The 19,816-nt window shown below is 41.9% G+C and overlaps 1 protein-coding gene, 1 non-coding gene and 1 pseudogene across 2 annotated transcripts; 2 read left to right on the top strand and 1 right to left on the bottom strand.

Annotated features, from left to right (window-relative positions):
* Window positions 1–231: 231 nt before the first annotated feature.
* On the bottom strand, window positions 232–4,816 carry LOC123158465 (uncharacterized). Its single transcript, XM_044576446.1, has 6 exons — window positions 4,753–4,816; window positions 3,320–3,765; window positions 3,158–3,238; window positions 2,973–3,029; window positions 2,301–2,423; window positions 232–723 (listed from the first exon to the last, which is right to left on the bottom strand). Exons 1-6 carry the CDS (start codon window positions 4,814–4,816, stop codon window positions 718–720), a joined length of 777 nt encoding a protein of 258 aa, XP_044432381.1. The 3' UTR covers window positions 232–717.
* Window positions 4,817–4,961: 145 nt separating this feature from the next.
* On the top strand, window positions 4,962–16,049 carry LOC123158464 (two-component response regulator ORR24-like; annotated as a pseudogene).
* Window positions 16,050–17,863: 1,814 nt separating this feature from the next.
* On the top strand, window positions 17,864–17,936 carry TRNAE-CUC (transfer RNA glutamic acid (anticodon CUC)). The gene has a single exon. It is a non-coding gene; the product is annotated as a tRNA-Glu (tRNA).
* Window positions 17,937–19,816: the final 1,880 nt, after the last annotated feature.

Here is a 19,816-nt window from a genome sequence, read left to right as displayed (position 1 = left end):
AAAATGTTTGGAAAATTTAAAAACAAATGATAGTCACGAGTGCTTGCATAGTTCGACACATAATTTTTTTTATCACTCACTTGAGGCATTAATAAGCTGTAAACATTTTGGATGTACCAAACTAAATCTATTTCAACATTGTAAATGGTATAGTTGATTCTGAACCACTATCATACCACCAATAATTATATTAGCATATTTTTTAGAATAACATATTATCAAATAGATGTATTAACCAAGAAAATAGTAATAATTGAGGGAAATAGTTTAGTCACTGATTTTCTTGCTGATCGTAGGCATAGTTAGGTTACAAATATACCACCTCTTTTAGAAAGTGGACTGTCTCAATGCCTGAAATACAAAACTAAGTCCTTTCTCCTGTGAGCGCAACAACAACTGTAGTTGAATGCACAAATTATGTCTCCTCCAAGCAAAACTGCATCTGACATGGTCAAATTGGCTGAACATTTCGTAATCTGACTGGTCGCAGTTGTTCATTTCTATAGAGCCATGATCACGGTAACATTTGGACCTTGCACGAGATCACTGATCTTTTGCTTGACAAGGTGGGATTCATTCAGCTGAAAAACATTTCCATCAAAAAGGGACAGTCGCAAATGCCCATCAACCCCAGTCTTGCTCATGTTGTTTTCAAGACACCACTCAAGTGACTCATCTAAGCCGGCTGCTGTTCGTCTTGCATCAGTGCGAAGCCACTTAGTACTGCCAACATGGGAAAAGAGATAATGAGCAACATATGCAATCACACTCTGAAGCTGAATAATAATCTCGTTGATGTTGAACACCGCTGAATACTGGCCAAAGTACCCCAAATAGTAACCATTTTAAAATGACAAGTCCTAATTATATGTGTGTGAAGAGTAGTATTAGAGCCATCATTTCTTACTAACGGGACTCCTGACATTCTCGGCAATAGATACACAGTGTATCCAAGGTGTTTGCATAATTGACAGCTTGAATTGTGCAAAGGCTATGTTTATTGCATAGTAGTGCTCTGATCGGAGGAGGGCCACAGAAACCATCGTGCAGGTTGTAAGTACAGAATTGTTTTGGCCACTGACCTCAAAATCACAACACATTGCTATTTTGGTTAATAGGTTGCAAGTACAGACTCTTTCATTGATCCCAGCTATGACGGAAGCTAGTAATGATATCTGCAAATAAAGTCTTTCTAGCCTTATAGAAATAAAACAATTGATTAGCTAATGGACCTGGACAGTCACGCGTTGTGTAAAACCAGATAGACTCCAGATGAGTTTAGGATTAGAACTGAAGTAGTTCTTCTACAAAAGAAATTGGTCAAACTATACTTTCGGAAGATCGACAACCTCCAATTTTACAATGAATTTGGGATTTTTTGAGCAGCTGGACAAGTTTCAAAGTTATGAGAACAAGAAAATCACTTGAGGAGTTGACAGGTTTAGTCTGAATAGTAACCTGCTGCACATATCTAAACCCCAAATGCAGGAGCACCATTTTCCACAATTTTCTTTTATTTTGGCTATCTAGAAATCATTGTACACAGATGAATTTGCATAGCAGTGAGAATAGTCAGCTCAAATTTCACATCTACGTAAAAAAATCCAAGAGCAAAATACAACACAAAGGGGTGAAAGTACTGCTGGACATGTGTAGAAGCAAAATTCTAGAATGAGAAAGTAAATCATATCAGTAAATGTGGTCTGCCACACAGCATAAAGGAACTCAGTTGATTACGTAGCTATATATGCGCATGTTAAAAAATTCTAGGCTGCAAAACAAGAAAAAACAGGAAAGACCAAGACACACGCTATGATCCATTACATGAGAAGTAATCTGATCTTTTTGACATTTTATTTATCCTACATCTTTGTGAGACCCGCAGACTCAGCGCAGAAGCCAAAGTGGTCGGACCCTTCCCCGACCCTGCGCAAGCGGGAGCTACATGCACCGGGCTGCCCTTTTTTTTTACTTTCTCAAACAGAACCACATTTCTCTAGTTGTCAAAATACAGTGAGCAGCATTTTTTGTAAACATAATGTCCTCTTGAAAATAATTGAGACCCGTCCATCACTTACTTTTGAACTACTTTTTTTTCTGGTCACCTATGTACTGAACTACTAAACACTCCTTATGAATTTACTCTGCTTCTGTCAAGTACAAGCAGAATCCATCTATGTAGGAGTGCATGATGTGTTGATTGTCAGTGAAATACAGTCTACCGCCGGCACAACTATATTTGGTGCAGTAAACTGACGATTTGACAAACATATGAGACCCATCAGATGCTTCAAAAGTACCTGAACCAAAGTAGGTCTAGGCGACGGCTGATGGTCTTCCGGCAAAGTCGGCGGAGGCGATGGGAGATTGTCTTGCGGCGAAGTCGGCGGAGACGATGGCGGTGAGGTCAAACGAGACAACGGCTGCAAAGTCGACATTTATAGTATAAGACAATCATAAATTCGGCAAGGAGGAAGATCAGGGAGTAGTAATGCAAATTTTGCCACTATATATTTGAATTACATGGAGATCAATTATTCCAAAACCAAGTTTCCTGAAATACAGACCGTTGTCTGGGCTTATCTTTTACCTACTAATAAAGCGGTTACTTTTGTTCAAATCAGGTGGTGTTAAAACCTGGCATTTGATTTCTTGCATAGCTGATAACTGTGATGATTGTGATTCTTGGCAATTTTAATTAGTTTACTTCTGAGCTTGAAGAATATGCTTTCATCTTTTAATTATAACCTTAATCTTCCTCACTGTGCAATGACCCCAAAATATATATGAAAATGAACATGTACTTCATGCTCTTCTAAATTTTCTTTCCCTGACACAAGGGAAAACACCTAGCTTCTATTAGATAAGACAAAGTATTACAAGGTATATATGGAGAAAAGTGTCATAGTAATAGACGCATTGTACATGTACCAAGGCTCACATATGCAAACTAATATGAAGGGGATTCATACCTCTGGTGTAGCTGCCGTATGCAACATTGGACGGCTCGAGAGATGTTCATCACTCATCTGAAGGAATTCAATTCCAAATCAGAATAAGCTTTTTGCAGACGGACATCAATGTTGACTAAATCATAACTGTGACAAGGGTGGTCTCCATGAACGCCCACGAGCGCAGCAAGGGTGGCCTCCCTTACCCAAGCACGCGCCCACGGCGTCCGCCTTCTCTTCCGTCGCGGTTGTAGCCGTCCGACGAAGGTGCCGCTCCTCACCTGCTCCTGCTCCACCATGGTAGCACAAATTTACCAAAAAAATCATAACAGAAATGTTGCAATTCAAATGGAGGTCCTTTTTTTCACCTGAATGCAAACGGAGGTCCTGATGGATTCACATGATCTACCAAGAATAGAGAACAGAGGGTTCCCCTGTTTCCTAGCCAGCTCCCGGCTCACCACCGTCAACGCCCACCACAGCAGCAAGCTCTCCTCTGTGCTGGGCCCAAGAAAGGAGTGGATCCAGATCGAGCACGTAGACAGACAGAGAGGAGGACCGGAAGGCGCTCGTGTGGGGAGGGGTGGGAATCGAGGAAGTTGGCCGACCGATGAAGAGCAGCGGCGATAGAGGAGGAGCGAGGCCGAGAAGGGCCTGGGCGGCGGGGCGTGAAGGGCGTGGGCGAGCGGCGGGCGGCGTGGGGCGGCGGCGGAGAAAGGGCATGGGCGAGCGGCGTGCGGCGGCGGCGAAGGCCGGGAAGGGCGTGGGCGACGGGGCGTGGCGGACGGCTGCTGGTTGCGACAGGGGAGCGAAACTGGACGCGGATTTTTAGAGCACGGGCTCCTGGACACCTTCTATCCTCACCATCTAATGTTGCTTTGAGATCCGTACTACACAACTAACTTACTACATGAAAACTTTCTCTTTTTTGTTTCTTCAAAACAAAACAATAAATGAACTTGAAACTCTCCAGGACAACAAAACATTCTTAGAACAATGTGGGATAAAATTTTCAGATTTTTTTGTCCAAGAAAAATATAGAAAATGAGATTTTTTTAATAAAAAAAAAATCCTATTTCTAGTATTTATAATGCGAGAAAAAATCTGAAAGTTTTTTTCCCACATTCTAGTAAGAATGTTCTGTTGTGCTGAAAAAGTATGAAGTTCATATGTTAAACTATATGAGAGAAACGAAAAAGAGAAAAGTACTTGCACGAATCGCGATGCAGAATTGAACGGCTAGATAAGGGGGTGTCCATGAGCCTAAGCTCCATAGGATATTTTCCGAGCGAAACTGCTGGTTGCCAGAGGGCAGCGACGTGGTCGGCGAACGATGTTAACCCAATGGCAATGGTTGGTAAATAATTAAGTAATGGCATTGGTGGGTAATTAAAACGTAAAATGCGTTTAGTATGCTGAAGGGATGTAGACCATCAGATTGTAGATTTTGATGGATAGGATGATCTGGTTCTCCGCCCTCTCTTTCTTTTATAGTGGTAGTAGATTCAGATTCACATGATATATTCGTGCTCGAAAATTTGGTGAGAAAACATCAACACATCCCGTGGTTTTGCTCTCCTCTCACGGAAGAGAAACCATGGGCCGACGGCACATGCAGACACAAACATTGACATCGCCAAAACAAATGCAGTAGCTACAGAAATTATAGACACATCGCCAAAACAAATGCAGTAGCTACAGAAATTATGGAGTAAGAAAGTCTTTGACCTCTGGAGCACAAGACTTCAACTCCTTCCATCGACCCCTCCTCCCCTCCTACAAATAGCTCCCTGCATCTCACCACTGCAGTCCTTCTCTCCTCTGAAATTCGCATTCTTCTGTTCCGTCTGCAGCGAGGAAGCCATTGTAGGAGGTGGGAAAGGAGGGATCTACTATCTAATTAATAGAGATTTTTGCGTTGTGTTCTTAGATTGCTGCCTCCCCATTGTTTCTTAATCAGTGTTTTTTTGATGGTGTTTGCTTTGTCAGGTGGGAAGAAGCTCGGAAAACATGGCCGCGATGGGTGGGCACCAGAGGCTGAAGATGGAGGATGCGGCGGAGGACAAGTTCCCGGAGGGGTTGCGTGTGCTCGCGGTGGACGACGACCGCGTCTGCCTCAAGGTACTAGAGGCCCTCTTGCGCCGCTGCAAATATAGCCGTGAGTCTCTTGATCCCTCCACATCGCCATGGTCCATTAGATCAGAATCGGAGCCTTGTGATATTTTCGTCTCTCTGTGAATAATGCTCGCTGCTATGCAGCAACGACGGTGATGGATGCCAAGATGGCGCTGAAGATGCTCAGATCGGGGAAAGAGGAGTTCGACCTGGTCATCACCGATGTGCGCATGCCCGACATGGACGGCTTCAAGCTCCTCGAGCTCATCGGCCTCGAGATGGATCTGCTCGTCATCAGTATACACTCACTACTCAACCAGAAGTCCTAATTTTATTTTCGCATGTACAATTGTTTTTAAGGAGTACTTTTACTCCAGAATCTTGAAGATACGCTGAAACGATATGTATTCCTTTAATTGGGCAGCATGTGAGATCCTACATTTTTAGGAGGATTTTGTGAAATCACATATGCACAGTATGCACACACTATTTTTAACTTTGAGAAAGTCTAAAGAGTGAGGTCCCCAGACTGAACCAGTGGGATCCCATCTAACCGTTCATCCGCTCGATCGGATGGCCACTAGGGTAGCAAAGCGGAGGTGGATCGACACATAAATTAGGAGGGGGAGCGCAGGATCCATCATGCATACAATATGTATGGGTAATCTAGCTTAGTAAGAGTACGTATCACTCCAATGCAATGTAGACCCCCACTATGTACGTGTTCGATGGGTGCATTTATGGACATTATTTAATTGTATATTATGTAAATTGTGAAATCCTAGTCATAAGAACTAAATCTATAATACATTCTTTTTCCATGATATGGCAAAATTATGTTTAATTATTTTCTAAGCTATCTTAAATTTCTAGTCTTTCCAATTACAGAAAGTATACAATTGCACCATACCTGTTTTCTATGGTGGCATGAGTAATACAATTCCAAAACCAGAGAAGTTGTATTGACATTATTCAAGGATTATTCATCTTTAATATCCTTGAGATTGTTAGTAGTTAAAACTATCTACTCTTGAGAATAGCATATAAAGTAGGAGTGCCACTTCTAAGAAGATACATTGAGTAGGTCACCCATGTATCATATCAAAATCGTGCAGATTTGTTGAGTCTAAACTAGAAAACTATTATGCTGTCACATTATTTTTGAAAGAAAGTGCAACCACAAATATTTATTTTTCTAAATTGTAATAAAATCCCCATAGGTTATATCGCTTACCATATAAAAACTAATATGTGTGTGACCGCTTAACATGCTCAAAACATTGCTTGGGCCGACAATTGTTCACTAGTATGCTAGAGAAATATGGTCAACAATATGTAATAGATCTTGTGGTTCACCAATAGTTTGATGTGCTGATCTGATTTACCTAGTTGGAACATGTTGTGATGATGGTTTAGGCATTGTGTTACAGTTATTTTTTTTACAATTGTATTGAGTGTGTGAATGTTTTCCCATTTAGTTTGCATTGAAACACCAGATTTATTGTAGTCATGATATCATTTGAAAATCATGTGTAACATTTTTGCTTCCCCACTTGCACGACACATTTGGAAAATAGCGAAGACATTTTTCTGTCTATAAGCACTCGGACAAAAATTTATGCTCGGTTAATAGATTTCGTTGAACGTTTGAATTCCAAAGCTAAGTTGTTGGTCATATGGCATGCAGTGCTATCAGTGGATTGGGACAAGAATGTCGTGATGAAGGGGATAAACCATGGGGCGTGTGACTATTTGATGAAGCCAGTGCAAACCAACGAGCTCAAAAACATATGGTAGCATGTTGAGAGTAGGAGAAGATCCCAATCAATAAGCCACATGAGTAGGGATAATGATGATGACCAGAGAGTACATACTGGGACTCTTGCCAAGAGTAAGGACTCAAAGAGTAAGAGCAATGATGAAGATGGTTCTAATGAGAACAAAGAGAGCACTCATGCATCCACTACCCAGAAGAAGATGAAGGTGGCATGGACAACTGAGCTTCATAACAAGTTTCTAGAAGCTATCTACCAGATCGGCCTTGAAAGTAAGAAAACATATGTTGCGCCTCATTCATTGACACAACACTTTGTGGTTATTTGATATTATTCGTTAACAAATATTTTTATGACATTTTTGTAGAGGCTGCTCCAAACAAGATATTGGAGCTGATGAATGTGGATTACCTCACTAGACGTAATATTGCGAGTCATCTACAGGTTTATTTTTATTCCTTATGCTTATTTTCGATGTTTGCGTTTCTATTATTCATAGTCTAACATTTTTTCATATATATAAGTGCAAGCCTTTATTTTGTGGGAACATAACAATCAAAGCTTTAGTAATGCACGGATCACGAAGATGTGTGTTATTATAATTCCTTTTGTCCCTGGAGATGTATGGCATATCTTGTAAAATGCATGACCCACACATTCTATTAGAACCCATGCAGCACTTTTAGTTTTTCTTGTTCCCACATGTCATCCATTACTTTTTTCCCATGAGCATGCATCTCTTACATGGTTATTTTGTCTATATTTTTATTTCAGAAGTATATATTGTACTTGAATAGAGTCAAATCAAATCCACTCGGTGATGCAAGTGAAAGACAAAACTCATCCATGGGGAATCAAAGGAATTTTATGCATAACCATGATCATGGAAGATGGCATGTGTCCTCATGTGGCAACCCCTCCTGGAGTCCAAATTATTTCGGTGCAACTAGTCAATTAGGCCAGCTGACGGACAACCAGAGCAACATGTGCATGGGGTCGTTAATCCATGGTGGAAGAATGTCGAGGTATTTGGTTCCAAACACACCGGATGCGAGAAGATTTGCCGATCCCGAAGACCCTCCCATTAGCCTATACAATGGCATACTCGATGACATAATGTTAGATGAATTTTCCTCGTATAGCTCTGGTACTTCCTATGTTGACTCCATGCGTGGCAAGTTGATGGAGACAAGTAAAGGAAAAACCCCATCAAATCTTCGAAGTCACTTAACAAACACATCTGGTGGTGGCGGGAGGTCGGCACCCACAAATGAGTACCGGGTGCAACCTCTCGAGTCTATTAAACACTATCATACCCACATGAATGCACCTTCTACACAGATGCTCGACATAGTTGGTAGTTGTTCCAGTTTTCTAGGATTTGTTGGGAACTATAATAACCCCCGATGGTCTTCAATGCAGGTAAACTTGACCGGTATTCTTCATAGGGGTGGAACATCTCATGTCCTTCCACGTGTGAACATACCAATGATCAACCAATTGACAAGCTATGAAACACCATCTAGAGGAATGTTGATGCAAAATCAATTGCCACCATTCATTAGCAACACCATATCAGTGGCAGGTTTCAATGGACAAATAGTTCCATTCAACATACCTACTAACCCAAGCTCTGTAGGGATATTGAATGCGCACAACACTACTCCAGTGGCACCATCTCAGATGGTTAACAGAGGTAGCATCACTACATTACGGTCAGGTTTCAATGACAAAATATCGCCATTCGACATAGCAAACAACATAAGCTCAGTAGGGACGATGTTGAATGGCAATTCTGCACTTGGTGTTGGTAGCACTTCAAAACCCGAGATTAATATGGTTAACTATGGAAGAACTATTTCCACACTTTCCAACCTTCGGACAGATGGTTTCGTCGAATTAACTCCAATGCCCGATGGCGGGGATGTAGTTGGCATTCTTCATGTGCAAGAAAGTATGGTTAATCAGCAAGAGCCTAATGATCTACTTAATGACATTAATGACTTTTCATCGGATGATATTGCCAAACTTCTAAATGACGTAAGAACATTTCTTATTAACATGTATCAGGTCTTTGCATATGAATTATCGAGCTAGACAAGTGTATTTAAATCATTTTTTCTCACAGTACACTAGTAGAAAAGGGGGCAATGGTCCAGGCCAGGTCAGCCCATTAGTCCAGGTTCAATCCAGAACCGGGACCAATGGGGGCATTGGACCCGGTTCGTGAGCCCCGGGGGCCGGCCGGGCCACGTGGGCCATTGGTCCCGGTTCGTCTGGACCTTTTGGTCCTGGTTGGTGGGACGAACCGGGACCAATGGTCCTCGCTCCTGGCCCACCACTATTGGTCCCGATTGGAGGCATGAACCGGGACCAAAGGCCACCCATTAGTCCCGGTTCATACCACCAACCGGGACTAAAGTGTTGGTCCTCGTTGCGGCCAGAGTTTAGTCCCACCTCGCCAACCGAAGGGGGCTCACACCGGTTTATAAGCCCCTCCCTCTCTGCCTTGTTGAGCTCCTCTCAAAATGAAAATAGATGCCCTTATACAGGGAATTTGACCTAAATTCATACTGAATTTCTCTGAAGTTAGTAGAAATTTATTATGAATTTAGGTTGAATTTTCTCTATAAGCGCATCTATGCTCATTTTTTTAGTAAAGTTAATCACAACTATTTTTCTTCTATTTATTTCTGAGTGGTTTTTTATATAGTTTTTTTCTTTTCTGCTATATTTATTTTTTTCTATTTATTTCTGAGTTGTAATAAGTCATTAAAAATAAAAAAGATTTTTAGTAAAGTTAATCACAACTATTTTTTCTTCTATTTATTTCTGAGTAGTTTTTTATATAGTTTTTTTCTTTTCTGCTATATTTATTTTTTTCTATTTTTTTCTGTGTGGTAATAAGTCATTAAAAATAAGCATCTATGCTCATTTTTTTAGTAAAGTTAATCACAACTATTTTTTCTTCTATTTACTTCTGAGTAGTTTTTTATATAGTTTTTTTTCTTTTCTGCTATATTTATTTTTTCCTATTTTTTCTGTGTGGTAATAAGTCATTAAAAATAAGCATCTATGCTCATTTTTTAGTAAAGTTAATCACAACTATTTTTTCTTCTATTTATTTCTGAGTAGTTTTTTATATAGTTTTTTTCTTTTCTGCTATATTTATTTTTTTCTATTTATTTCTAAGTTGTAATAAGTCATTAAAAATAAAAAAGATTTTAGTACAGTTAATCACAACTATATTTTCTTCTATTTATTTCTGAGTAGTTTTTTATATAGTTTTTTCTGCTATATTTATTTTTTTCTATTTTTTTCTGAATTGTAATAAGTCATTAAAAATAAAAAAGATTTTAGTAAAGTTAATCACAACTATTTTTTCTTCTATTTATTCCTGAGTAGTGTATTTTATAGTTTTTTTTTTTCTGCTATATTTATTTTTTTCTATTTATTTCTGTGTGGTAATAAGTCATTAAAAATAAGCATCTATGCTCTTTTTTTAGTAAAGTTAGTCACAACTATTTTTCCTTCTATTTATTTCTGAGTAGTTTTTTATATAGTTTTTTTTCTTTTCTGCTATATTTATTTTTTTCTATTTATTTCTGTGTGGTAATAAGTCATTAAAAATAAGCATCTATGCTCATTTTTTTAGTAAAGTTAATCACAACTATTTTTTCTTCTATTTATTTCTGAGTAGTTTTTTATATAGTTTTTTTTCTTTTGTGCTATATTTATTTTTTTTTATTTATTTTTGTGTGGTATTAAGTCATTAAAAATAAAAAAGAGGCGCAATGCTAGTTAATTCGCTTCAAGCCTTTCGGAATAGTGTAAACTGCACTGCACATAGCTCCGTGCAGTTTACCCTATTCCTCAAGGCTTGAAGCGAACCAACGTGCAGGTGAGCATTGAGCCTCTTCTTCATTGTCTCTGTACTTAGGGCTTATAAACAGCTGCGAGTGCCTCTCGCTTGGCGAGGTGGGACTAAAAAACAGCTGCAGAAAGAATCAAATAAAAAATAGCTGCAAAAAATAAATAAGTAATTAGACGGGTCCATTGGTACCGGTTGGTGGCTCCAACCGGAACCAATGCCCCTATGTAGTCCCGGTTGGTGGCTCCAACCGGGACAAATGCCCCTCTTTAGTCCCGGGTGGTGGCACCAACCGGGACCAAGGACCAAAGCCCTCTGCTTCCCACCCTTTGGGCTGCTAAAAAGAGACCTTTGGTCCCAGTTGGTGCCACCAACCTGGACTAAAGGGGGCATTGGTCCTGGTTGGTGCCACGAACCGGGACCAAAGCGTTTGCTATATAAGTAGCACTTAGGAAAATTTCAGAACTGCATCCCCACTTCGATCACTCCTCCTCCTCTCCCGACGCCGCGTGCCATCCCCTGCCGCCACCTCGCCCTCGCCGTCCCACCCCGACACCGTCGTCGCCCCGCCCCGACGCCTTCGCTGCCCCGCCCGCCCCGGCGCCGTCGCCGCCCCGCCCCGCCCCGACGCCGTCGCCGCCTCGACGCCGTCGCCGCCCCGCTCCGCACCTCGCCGTCGCCGTGAGCAACTTTTTATAATTTTTGTTAGATTTTTTTGTAGTTCATAGATTTTTTTTGTTAGATTAGATGTGTAGTAATTTAGATATGTAGTTCATAGTATGTTAATTTGGATTGTGTAATTAATTTGTTCATATTGTGTTAGATTTTTTTTCTGTTAATAGATTTTTTTGGTGATATTATTGTTGAATATGCATGTTTGGTGATATTATTGTTAATAGATTTTTTGGGTGATATTTAGATTGTGTAATTAATTTTGTTCATAGAATTTTAATGATTTTTTTGTTCATAGTATTTAGAAAAAGGAAAAAAATAAGAAGAGAAAGTGTTTAATATAATTAGTTAGAAAAATACTAGTTTATTTTTAGTAAGTACTATTTTATTTTATTTATAGTAAGTGCTTCATATATAGTTGAACTAGCTAGTTGATTTAATAAACTAATTTATTTTACTATATATAGAAGTAGTTTGTAGTAAGTGCTACTTTATTTATTTATAGTAAGTGCTACTTTATTTATTTATAGTAAGTGCTACTTTGTTTTTAGTAAGTACTACTTTATTTATTTATAGTAAGTGCTTAGTAGTTGAACTAGATAGTTGATTTAATTAATAAAACTACTTTATTTAACTATATATAGAAGTAGTTCCCGCGTCGACGTCGGCGATGCCTATCCCGCATCCTCGTCGTCATTGACTCGGCGGTGGAGGCATGCTTGATCAGGGCCATGTTCGGGACTGGGCTCCGTCGGGCTGGTATTGGGAGGTGCTACCTTCCGGGGGACGTAGGTTGGTGAGGAGGCAGCCCGTTGTTGAACCGATCCTTGTTTGGTGGCGGTCGCGTGGGCCAGTGACGGTGCTGAGGCGTCCGGACACCGCGGAGGTGGTACGTCACCGTGTCAGCGAGGAGGACGAGCACGTCCGTCGCTACATGGTTGCATTAGAGGGCAGATTCGACAATACCTGGCAGGTTCTTCAGGGATCTCACTGGAGCTATGATCCTGTGATGGTTCCTTATCTTTGGGTGTCCACCGCCCGCGGCGATACTCGTCGGGCGCTACGGTTCTAGTTGTATTAGTGATGCTATATTAGTGATAATATTCGACGATGTACGGACACCAAGAGATGATGTACTTTTGCTTATAATTATTGAATGCATGCTAATTTGAATACTATTTTATTTTATGATTTGGTTTTGCTTATTATGATTTGGTTTTGCTTATTGAATGCTCATATTGGATAAGTTCTCCTTTATTCCCGTGTGCTAGACAATTTGGTGTAATAATGCACTCAGGAATGAAAGGAGGAGCTACGTATATCACCGATAGTCAACCCGTGATTAATAATAATGATCTAGTTTAATATTTGAATTATGAACATAGGCCGGAAATGTCGTACTCGACGACGAAAACCGTCCGGGGGAGTGCGACTGGTGCCACGACGACCAAGGTATGTGCGACAGGTTCATTGAGCTGGACGAAGATCAGCGTTTCAGCATTAAGCTCGAGGAGACCTTCGATGTTCATACAGTACGCACCGACGACAAAAGTTTTTTTCGTAATTAAACACGACTTCAACTATTTTAACGTGTATTTTTCATCTTTTCCAATTCAACTAGCTTATCCCATGCTTTGCAAGATGCTATGTCTTGGAGAGGATGGGTTTTGAAGACCATGAAAGTATGGAAACCAAAAAAATTATCCTAAGTACCCATCATGGTGTGGATTTTCAAGTAAAGTTGTACAATGCTCAGAGTGTAACCCATTTTGGTTGCAAAAATTGGGAAGCACTTTGCAAGATGTATGGTTTTGATGAGGGTATGCTTGTCACCATGGATCTTGGTGATCCTACAATCGAGCAAGAGAGACCTTCGATTTGCGTCCTTGTGGATACACCTCCAATTCTTCCCCCATGTGAGATTAACATAGTTATTAAGTAATTTATATTGTTTATTTCAAAATAGTTGACAACTTATTTCCATTGACAACTTATTTTCATTCTTCAAAGAATGTGCGGAAGATGGTAGACAGAACCTACTACACTGAAGGCTCCGAATTAACTCATCAGGAGAAAAATCATCTGGTCGCATTTTGTACTGATCTTGAGAATTACAATATCTACAATCAAACTCCTCAACATTATGGTCAATACGTGCCACTAGTGCACGTGTTGAACTACGGTAACTACCATGGAGATACCCTGGTAAGATTTTTTACTATTACGACATCCGTGCATCTTTTTGCACACTTCTAAAACTAGTACACCATTGCTATCTACGAAGTTATTACTATGTTTTTCAACAGATAATCCTGAATGATTGTGTGCCTCATCTTATGTATACGCACGGTAGCCTTCATGTTTTGAACATACAACCAGGTCTTCCTACGAATCTGAACTGTCCATACCGGGTTTCTAAAAGAAGTGGAGACATGACAATCAAAGAATTGAAAAAATGTATGGACAGTTGTAAGGAGCTTCTTGGAAGCAAAAAGCAGCGAAGGGCAAGAATTGGAGAGAGGATGATCGCCATTCTTCATAATGGAGAGTCAGGATCTATATTGTTTTATGCTATTTTACCTTAAGGATGTTTAGGTCATGTCCTACCTAATACTGATGATCATGTGCTAAGAACAATTATGTAGGGTTGGGTTCGATGACTATGAGGATGATGATCGTATGACTTATTATTAATAACGAGTAGAAGTTGTAAGATGATGCATGATTAATAGGACTTATTATTATATATGATGATGTATGATGCAAGCATGCATGAGTTATTATATCAGCGGGTGAAATGAACATATATAGCAGCAGCATTGGTAAACCAAGGACGAAGATATAAGAGAGGACACTTCTCTCTATTAGCTAGCTAATAACAACCTAAAAATAACCCCCAAAACCCCTAAAGCAGCCACTTTTCTAAAAAAAAACATAGACTTTTGGTCCCGGTTGGTGCCACCAACCGGGACCAAAGGCCCCCTGACTGGGCTCGGCGCACAGGCCACGTGGAGGCACATTGGTCCCGGTTCGTGTTTGAACCGAGAATAATGGGTGGAGGTATTAGTAACAACCCATTAGTCCCGGTTCATGAACCGGGACTAAAGGCCCTTACGAACCGGGACTATTAGGTGTTTTTCTACTAGTGGTAGGATTCCATTGGAGAGGATGCTATCATGGATGGATAGTAATGCCGGTCAGCACGGCCTAAGATGTTTTTGCATGTGTGTTGGACAGTTGTTGACTGATCATTCCTTTAATTTTGCCAACTGTACCATGAAATTATTTGAATTATCGTTGTCTAGTTAGAAGCGCGATTGTTTCAGTGCTTCTATTTTACATCACCTTTAGTTTTTAAGTATTTGTTGTATTTTGAGATAAAAACAATCTTTTGTTATGCCAGATGTAACTACTTTTCTTCTGTATGATATCAATGACGCTCCGTTTGGATGTTTACATTCAGGCCTAGTATTGGGTATTGGCATTTGTCTGGGCCTAATATCCCGAATGCCAACGTTTGGTTGGTCTTGGCATTCCATTGTGGCATTCGGGCTCAATATTGAGCGGTCCGTCCCTAACACAAAAAACAGCTGGCCCAATTCGGAGCCTGTGTGCTCGACATCGCTAGGCATTGGGATAGCGTGCTTATCTGTTCGCTAACGAAACCAACCCAGCTCGTACCTCCCATCTCGACGAACGGCGGCGGCGCCCATCCTGCCCCCCTCCACACCGAGCCCCGGCGGCCGGCGTGCCTGCACCCCAAGATCCGGTGGCCGCCGCCACCCTCCTGCCTCGTCTCCACCCCAAGATCCAGCGGCCGACGCCACCTTCCCGCCCCGCCAGAGCTCTCTAGTAGCCGCGCCATGTTCCCGCCCCGCCAGAGCTCTCCAGCGACCGGCGCCGCCCTCCTACCCCGCCTCCACCATGATCTCCGGCGACCGGCGTGCCTCCACCACGAGCTTTGCCGCTCAGCGCATGTGTGTTGCTGACCGGCTCCTTCCTCTCTTCGTAGAGCTCTGTCAAGCGTCATGCCTCCTCTTTGCTCGATCTCCCGGCAAAGTCTCATACAACTCAATGCCTCACATTGACAACCCAAACAACATTTGGCATTCGACCTCAATATCAAGTCTGTGTTCCGAATATCTAAGCATCCAAACAAAAATATTGGCATTCAATCTCAATACCAATATAGTGTGATATTGATATTCAACCCAATACAATGCCAAGACTCCCAATGCATACATCCAAACATAGCGTGAGATGTTGCATCTTTCTGTGAGAAAACATGTAGCATCCCGAGAGAGGCACTATACAGATCTAGCACCTCCTCTAGAGTATGCATGGTATCATTCCCAAGACGCCCACCAAAGACATCGTGCACATGACATGCATTTTATGAAGGTAGAACGGTAGTATCACAACACAATTTCATAACAGATCTGCAACACCGCCATGGTCAGTGCCGGCGGCAGGTCCAAGGAGATTCCCACCACCGGGTTCCACATCTACCAGCCTCCAACCTCTCTTCGGGGCTGGCCCAACGACCACGATATGGAGCCCGCCCTCCGCCACCTCAGCCTCCTCGACTTCATGTGGCTCCAACTCCTAGATGGTATCCCCCGACACGACCTCATCTTCCACCTTGTCGCCTCCTACCACATGTAGAGGCAATGTAGCTACTGCTCCTGCGCCTACATCTGTGGGACCCGCATCAATGTCAACCACGAGTCCTTCCTCAACACAACAAGCCTCCAACTCCAGCCCATGACGGAGCACAAAGAGCTCCCTCCCAACTTGAACCTGGCCGCGATTACCTGCGTTGTCTTGCAATTCAGGGAAATGTGGATCCTCCCCGAGTTCCGTGGTAGAGACATGTTGCCATAAAATGTGTCGGCCATGATGGAGAAAGTAAAGGTGGGGTTAGCGCATAAGGTTGGCTGGGCTCAGCTGATCTGGTACCTAGTCTGAAATGAGATTCTCAAATTGCCAACGAGGGATGATAAAAAATCATACTCCAGGGTGCATCTTCTTACACTCATTTGGGTAAAGGATCAAGATGTGTTCAGGACGATGGACAGGATGGTGGACATGATTAAAAAAACTCATTCAGGAAGAATTTCAGAGGCAGACAGGTGGCCAAAAACCTGTCCAAACTAGTGGGGCCTGGGGATGAAACGTCAGCTAGCAGGTGTTCGAGTTCAACAGCAAAACCCTCTAAAAAACAGCAAGCCATGGTGGTGCAACTGCTGGCGTTGTTCAACTATTGGGGCCTAGAGATACCGTTTTTTGTTCTTGATTTTCATCAGACGGGTGTCCTGTTGACTCTAGAGAATTGCATCGAACGTCACACGCTCCCTTATATAACCCTTATCCCCCATGAAACCCTAAGCACCAACCGTTGCCATGGGCCTATCTGATGGGGCTCCCTCCCAGCCGGCGGCTCTCTACACTCCAATGGCTCCCTCCATGTGTTGTTCACCATACAACAACGAATCAAGGTTCACGCACTACATCGAGACCAGCAGCGGAGGTGGGTTCGGCGGGTGCTTCTATGCGGCAATCGAGGACCGGCGTGTAGATGTGGATGGCGAATTGGCGACGGCGATGTGGCTGCCTATAGGACTTGAGAAATTTTATCATTGTTCTCACAGGCAAAACTGGCAAGGTCATTTCTCTTTCTCCAACCAGTACCAGGTAGTTTGTCTAGAAATGAAGTTCTTTCGCCGAGGCTTTGTATTATTGTTAAGAATATATCAGATGTGGTGCAACTTAGCAGTCTTAATTCTTAAAGACTAATTTCATCGAAGACTTGACATGTAAGCTTCTCCTCTGTACATACATGCTCACTGTTTATCCAGAATTCGAAATGCACTACCTGACCATTTAGACTTCCCTAGTTGATAAAGGAAAGACAGATTCACCCTGAACCTGAATCTCAATAATCTCTTCAGTAGTGTTAACTGTTAAGGCTTCAGGATGCTTCTCTAGGTGATGGACAGTTATCTACATTTTTAGTTTTCTTCCTGCTAGTTTAGTTTTTTCGGTAAAAGAAAATGCCTGTAAAAGCTAAGCCTTGGCAAGCCATTAGTTGCTTGATGAGCTAATTGCTACTTTGTGATGGTAATCTTTATTGAACCTTTAGATGTTTATATGGCTGAGAGACACTGATGGTTGATGATTCCAGACTTTGAGCAGTTGTAGGGGTCAGCTTCTGCCGATCAATTGGGAGGCATATTGCTCGAATTTTCTCCCCAATTGGAATTCGATCATGCGTCGCCATTGGAAATTCAGATGTGTTATGGATCAAAGAGAGCTACAGCGAGCAAATGTAGCTGTTGCTCGGTTCAGGGATGTTGCCACCCATGTCAGAATTCGAGCAAAGCTGCGATTCAGCTCTAACGTTTCGTGCTGTTTTGTGTTGTGTACAGGACAGACATGACACAAGAATACATAGGTTTTAGTATTTTCTTCAAAACAATTCCGTCGTAGTCTAGGTGGTTAGGATACTCGGCTCTCACCCGAGAGACCCGGCTTCAAGTCCCGGCGACGGAATTCCTTTTTGCTTCTGAACTTTCCCGAGAGTGTTGCCTTTTTTTTTTGGAGATTGCTTTGTAGTTTTTGGTGAAAGCAAATGCTTGCAAGGTAAATCTGAGCAAGCTGATGGCCAGTTTGTGTTGGTAGCCTTGAACCTGACGGTTGATGATTCCAAGATTTTTAACTGGGGGCCGTGGGTCAGCTTGTGCTGCCGATCCACTGGCAGGCATTTGATCGTTTGACCAACGTACCGTGTACCTATGTGTTGCCTGGTCCGGCAGCTCTCAGACCTGGACTCCGACCGGCTCCGCCATCTCATCTGCTCCGGCGACCTCGCTTCGTGCTTCGACGCTGCCGAGGAAGACAAACGTGCCGTGGAGTGCCCTATCTGCTTCCACGCCGTCGAGGGCTTTTGGGATTTCTCAATCCGAGTTTGCTATTGTTCGAGGATTGGCTAGGATTTGATATCAAGAGATCCTTTGGTACATCATCAAGGTCGCTGCGATCATGCACAACATAATCATTGAGAAAGAGTGTGGGAAAGATTTGGATATGACCAAATGGGTCAACAGGTTCGGCCGTGTAGGAGGGAAGACCGCATCCAACGATTTTTACCATGACATTCGAGATTTCAGCACGAAGATCTTCAAAGAGATCTCATCGAGGAGTGGTGATCATGGAATGGGCAACAAAACCACCAATTTCATCTCTATGTTTTATGTCATGTGTGATGAACTTTGTGTTATATTTGATGAACAGTTTGTGATGAATTTGATGTTATGGATTGATAAACTATCTAACAAAACCATGACACTGATTTTGGATTGGAGGGAGTACTAATTTTATATTATTTGTTTTGGATTCATTTGAGATGAGTTTGATATAATTCATAGTTGAAGGACTTCAATTGAACCAAATGGCAGTTTTTTGGGTGGCCTATTTTTCACCATCTACTACGGCAGAAAAATTTCCAATGCACTAAAATTTTCTCTCTCCTGCCCTTTTGCAGATATCCTAAAACTTTTTTTGGACGCCCTATTATATACTAGTGTCTATTGGAGATGCTCTGACAGGACCACCGACATCTGATGGAAGATTTTGTATAGTCGCGGTGAACGAACCTTTAGTAATATTGATACTTGTGTACCAGCATATGTTGTATGGTCTCAACGTAGGGGCGCAGATTGCTCGGATTTTATCCAAGCATGCATACGTTGGCTTGTTTTCCTATGATCCATTTTGTCTGAATTCACATCTGTTATGAACCAAAGAGAGCAGATGTCTTCTCTTTGCTCGGTTTAGGGGTGCTAGCTGCTAACTCGGACTTTCTTCAGGGGTGAACACTCAAGATCTTCGATCGGGCAACGATAACGCTTGTGATTGTTTCCTTCTTGACGGCGTTGCTTTCGGAGAACCTTTTTTGTATGCCGGGTGTTGTATTTGGTGGTGGTTATAGTGTTGTTGTTGCTAGGAACTGATCATCGTGGCAGTTTTTTTTTCTGTTCTTTTTTTTTCTTTTTTTTTGTTGTGTGTATCCTTGATGTCTTTGGACATCTTGCTATATCTTCACGATATTAATATATTCCCTTTCTAAAAAAGGAGTTGTAGCCATGTTTGGTTAGTATATCCAGCTCTGGCGAAAGCTATAGCAGATGACCATGTTTCCCTGACTAGAGCAAACATTGTTTGTTCTCGGTTTATTGACGTTTGCTAGCTATGTCAGCTCGTGCCCAGCCGCTCCATGGCCCATGCTGTTTTGTGATGCCAAGTACATGTTGTGTGCGCTGTCTAAGTCAGATAAGCTCCAGTGTTTTTATCATCACTGTAACGTGGTAGTCTAGGTGGTTAGGATACTCGGCTCTCACCCGAGAGACCCGGGTTGAAGTCCCGGCGACGGA

This window comes from Triticum aestivum, chromosome 7B, assembly GCF_018294505.1.
Source record: "Triticum aestivum cultivar Chinese Spring chromosome 7B, IWGSC CS RefSeq v2.1, whole genome shotgun sequence".
Classification (NCBI taxonomy): Eukaryota; Viridiplantae; Streptophyta; class Magnoliopsida; order Poales; family Poaceae; genus Triticum; species Triticum aestivum.
The sequence above is the reverse complement of the archived record's forward strand: the minus strand, read 5'-3'. Positions and strand labels throughout refer to the sequence as shown.